Source organism: Poecilia formosa, unplaced genomic scaffold, assembly GCF_000485575.1.
Source record: "Poecilia formosa unplaced genomic scaffold, Poecilia_formosa-5.1.2 Scaffold1055, whole genome shotgun sequence".
NCBI classification, from domain to species: Eukaryota; Metazoa; Chordata; class Actinopteri; order Cyprinodontiformes; family Poeciliidae; genus Poecilia; species Poecilia formosa.
Window position 1 is genome coordinate 1 of NW_006800994.1, and position 4,762 is coordinate 4,762.

At 36.2% G+C, this 4,762-nt stretch overlaps 1 protein-coding gene across 3 annotated transcripts in view; it reads left to right on the forward strand.

Moving 5' to 3' along the window:
- The first annotated feature begins 1,739 nt into the window (after positions 1-1,739).
- The window catches only part of LOC103132437 (gastrula zinc finger protein XlCGF8.2DB-like), a 14,337-nt gene continuing 11,314 nt past the window's right edge, over positions 1,740-4,762 (forward strand). The window contains exons 1-3 of one of the 3 annotated variants that reach the window (XM_016667398.1): positions 1,740-2,012; positions 2,178-2,713; positions 2,966-4,449. In XM_016667398.1, coding sequence (XP_016522884.1) covers positions 1,793-2,012; positions 2,178-2,713; positions 2,966-3,238 — 1,029 coding nt within the window. In that variant the 5' untranslated portion in view covers positions 1,740-1,792 and the 3' untranslated portion in view covers positions 3,239-4,449. Of the gene's footprint in view, positions 2,013-2,177; positions 4,450-4,762 lie in introns of those variants that run through there. The other 2 variants (XM_016667397.1, XM_016667396.1) reach the window with 2 other exon arrangements.

Here is a 4,762-nt window from a genome sequence, read left to right on the forward strand (position 1 = left end):
GTTTCCTTTGATTAGTATTATCCTCTTGGTTTATTGCTATGTCCACTTTAGTTTCTTTCCTGTTGGTAGATTTATTTTGTCATTTATTGACCATCAGTAATCTTCACTCATCACCTGCTGCGCCGCCTAATCGTCATGTATTTCACATCATGCATTGATTTTTCACTGTTCAGAGTCGGATTCTCTGTTATCTCATAATTCACATCTAGTTCGTCGCTCCGGTTATGTCCTGCTTCTCCTGTTTCAGAGTTTTGCGAGATGTGCGCATCGTTTTTTGTTTTTTTTTTATAACCCCCTATGGCGTGCAGCGGTCAGCAAAAGTATTGATGGGTAAAAGGCAGTCTGACGTAAACCTTTTAAAACAACGGAAACAATTTCGGTATTCCGATTATTGAAATTTAAAAGTCCTGTGGTACCGTTGTTCTATCACCCCCGTTTTATACCAGACCACTTACAGCACCGGTGTTAACGCTATAAAATGAACGCTCTCTGTCGTGGAATCACCCATGGAGGGATTTATTTATTTAAATGGGTTCATTTTCAGAGGGCTACAAAGTGAGGGTATCGTGATTTTAGTAATTACATGTTTATAAGGGCGATTTTCTGTTGTCCTTCCATGGAAGCGGGCAGCTTTCAAACACTTTTTAATATAAGTTGCTGCTTTGACATGATCACAGAACTGCCTAAACATATGTACAAAAATACCAGACAAAGTGAATCTCAGCAATGTCATCAGCCAGTTTAACGCTGAACTGATGCAGTGAAGTTACTAATAGCAGGAGTGGAGGTGCGCCAATAAGCAAGTTTACATGCATCAACTATAAACTCATCTTTTAGGAATAATGATACGCTCATGACAATAGAGACATGTGCAGTTCTTTTTCTTTTTTCTAAGGAAAAATAAGCTAATTTTTAGGATTTTCTTTGGTTTTAATGTAGAGAATTTAATTATGCTGTATAAAAATTGTAAAATATAAACGTAACTACTTCATGGATTTCACCTATCACAGGTTTTTCTCGGAATGCAAAAAACAAGGATTTGCTGTAATCCAAAAAAAAAACTGCATAGATGCAGCAAGGGATTAAAGTTAAATGTTGATTATTTGACTCAAAATGAAAAGCTTTTGTTTTGTGTTTTTGTCCAGATCTCCATCAATGCTGCGTGTGTAAAGAGGACAGAGTTCTCAATGAGCTCAGCAACCCGGAGGGGAGCTCCACTTTAGAACAAAAGGAACCAGCACATCAACAGCTCAAAGAGAAGCAAATCTGCATCAGTCAGGATGAAGAGCAGCTTGTACAGAAACTGGAGACTGATAACACTTTGGTGAATCCTTCTACTATACAGAGAATTCGCAAAGAAACAGAACCACATAGGAAAAAACTCATCTCTTCAGGTTCTTCTGAAGATGAGAATCAGGATCAGGAAGGAAGCAAATCTGAGGACTCAGGCAAAAAGAGAGATGAAAAACAGAAACGTCAGAGATATCGGAGAACCAAACAGCAGAAACGTAAAACTGAGAGTTCAAAACAGAAAACACACAAGAAAGCTCATCCAGGCCAAAAACAATATTCTTGTAAAATCTGTGATAAAGCTTTTTCTCACAGCAGTTCCTTGACAACACACATGAGAACTCACACTGACAAGAAACTGTTCACATGTTCAACTTGTGGAAAAAGCTTCCGATTCAAATCAAATTTACTTGAACACATGAAGATTCACACAGGTGAGAGGCCTTTCTCATGTGAGAATTGTGGAAAAAGTTTCAAAACCAAATCTCATTTACTTGAACACATGAAGATTCACACAGGTGAGAGGCCTATCTCCTGTGAGACTTGTGGGAAAAGTTTCATAAGAAAATCAAACTTACTTGAACACATGAAGATTCACACAGGTGAGAGGCCTTTCTCATGTGAGACTTGTGGAAAAAGTTTCAAAACTAAATCTGAGTTACATTGTCATATGAAGACTCACACAGATGAGAGGCCTTTCTCATGTGAGACTTGTGGAAAAAATTTCAAAACCAAATCTCATTTACTTGAACACATGAATATTCACACAGGTGAGAGGCCTATCTCCTGTGAGACTTGTGGAAAAACTTTCAAAACTAAATCTGAGTTGCGTTGTCACATGATGATTCACACAGGTAAGTCTGTCATATGTTTAACCTGTGGAAAACGTTTCCGATTCAAATCTGAGTTACTTCGTCACATGACGATTCACACAGGAGAGAAGACTTTCTCATGTGTGCACTGTGGAAAAAGTTTCAGAGACAAATATCAGTCACTTCGTCACATGAAAATTCACACAGGTGAAAAACGTTCTTCATGCGTGAACTGTGGAAAAAGTTTCAGAGACAAATATCATTTACTTCGTCACATGACAATTCACACAGGTGAAAAGCCTTTCTCATGTGTGACCTGTGGGAAAAGTTTCATATGCAGATTTCAGTTAGTTGATCACATGAAGTATCACACAGGAGAGAATCTTTTTTCATGTGTGATCTGTACAAAAGGTTTTATAAGAAAATCTCAGTTAGTTGCTCACATGAAGGTTCATACAGGAGAGAGGCCTTTCTCATGTTTTACTTGTGGAAAAAGCTTCCACATGAAATCAGGTGTAATTAATCACATGAGATGTCACACAGGTGACAGGCCTTACTTTTGTGAGACCTGTGGGAAAAGGTTCAGACAAAAAAGTAATTTAACTGTTCACATGACGACTCACACAGGAGAGAGGCCTTTCTCATGTACGTGCTGTCAAAAAAGGTTTGCCAGGAAACCACTATTAAATAGTCACATGGCATTTCACAGAGCTCAGAAAACTGTCTTATGTCGGAGTTGTGGAAAAGGTTTTGTAACTAAATCTCAATTAGTTGTTCACATGAGAATTCACACAGGTGAGAAGCCTTTCAAATGTGCAAGATGTGGGAAAAGGTTCAGATACAGCAGTTATTTAAATCGTCACATGAGGATCCATACAGATGAGAAGCCTTACTCTTGTGGGACCTGTGGAAAAAGGTTCTGTCAAAAAGGTAATTTAACTACTCACATGAAGACTCACACAGGAGAAAGGCTTTTCTCATGTGGGACCTGTGGAAAAAGTTACAAAGTCAAAACAAGTTTAATTGCCCACATATATACACATTCAAAGGTGAAGCCTTTCTCATGTGGGACCTGTGGAAAAGGTTTCAGTTATCAGTCCAGTTTAACTTTTCACATGAGGACTCACACAAGATGAGCAGCATAATCTGAACCTCAAGTACCAAAACACAATATCTCACAGTTTGGGAGCAGATTAATTACAGCTGAGTAACATTTCTATAATGTAGCAGCTTGGAGAAGAAGAGCATTTAAAATTCGAATTTATCTAAAACACAAAACTTTCACTTTATTCTGTCTGTTGTATCTTTTCATTTTAAATGGTTAAATGAGATATAAAGTCTTACGACGTTATGCATGCATTTTAATGTTTTTCTTTCTAGTGAAATAATGGTCTGTCTTCGGAAGTAACAATGGATTTGAATGTTTTCAGATTTAGATTTGTAAAACTGTTGGAGTCATTGTATGTCTATTCTTTCTACTTTGTTTTATTTAGTTTTGGTTAGAGTAGAGCATGTTAGTTGTTACTATATGAACTGGTGAGGGATATATATTTAGATCAGGGGTTGTTTTACTGGAATATTTTCCATATTTCACCGATTTTTGTCTTTTTTTTTTTTTTTTACCTTTTAACCCTCACCTTGTAAATCACCAAAAATCCATAATGGTGTACGCAAATTAAATCAGCTGCTGTTATAGAACCATTTGGAGTATATACAAAAACTGTCTCTTTATGAAGACTATAAGCAATTGTTTTTGCAGTTAAAAATACTTTAACTGTAAGTAGTTTGTAACTATTACGTTTATAACACAAAAAAATTAAAAATATTGCTTCACCCAGATTTTTCATTTTTATTTCTTGTAAATGCATATTGAATGTTGAATGGAAAATCTAAATGTACTTTTTTATTACTTTCCCTGAGTTTCTTGGACAACACCTGATAAATAATCTTTAAACATCTGTAACTTTAGCATACAGTCAGACCTCCTCTTCCTTCTGCTGTCCGTCTGTCCTCTCCAACACTCAACGGTACGCTAGCCCCCCATCTCTGTTGATTGTATGATGGCAACAATTCAGATGTTGCAGAGTTTTTTTCTAAGTTATGATGCCTGGGATGTGTTCATTTTTTGTTAAAACACCTGCATTGACTTTATTGTTAATTTTACTCTAAACTGAAACTATTTTTACCTGTGTGATTTTTTTAAAAAGAATCTAACACTCTTTGAGAAGGTTTTTGTTTTTTAGGATATTAGAAAATGTATTGATGATGCAGATTCAATTTCAGATCGAAATGTGACTATCAAAAACTTTCTGTATAATTCTTAGATAATAAAGTTTTTTCATACTAATGATGGTCTTTGTCTTTTTTCTGTTTAGTAGTGGGTTGGGACCCATGTGAAAGTTTCTGCTTCTTAAGTCATTTCTCTAATTTCTCCCAAGTTTCTGTCTTTTTAAGCCAGTATTTTTATTTACTTTTCACTCGTAGTTGCTTATTTCAGGAGAATCATTCACAAATAAAGTTTCGGATTGATGGTTCAAAAAGTCTGACTTGTTGGCCAAATTGGTGTTTTCCTGGGTTGACAATCAGGCCATGAACTTCTGGCCTGATAGTCAACCACGTGGTTATAGTTTCAAATGCTGATGTATAAAACTGATTTGTAG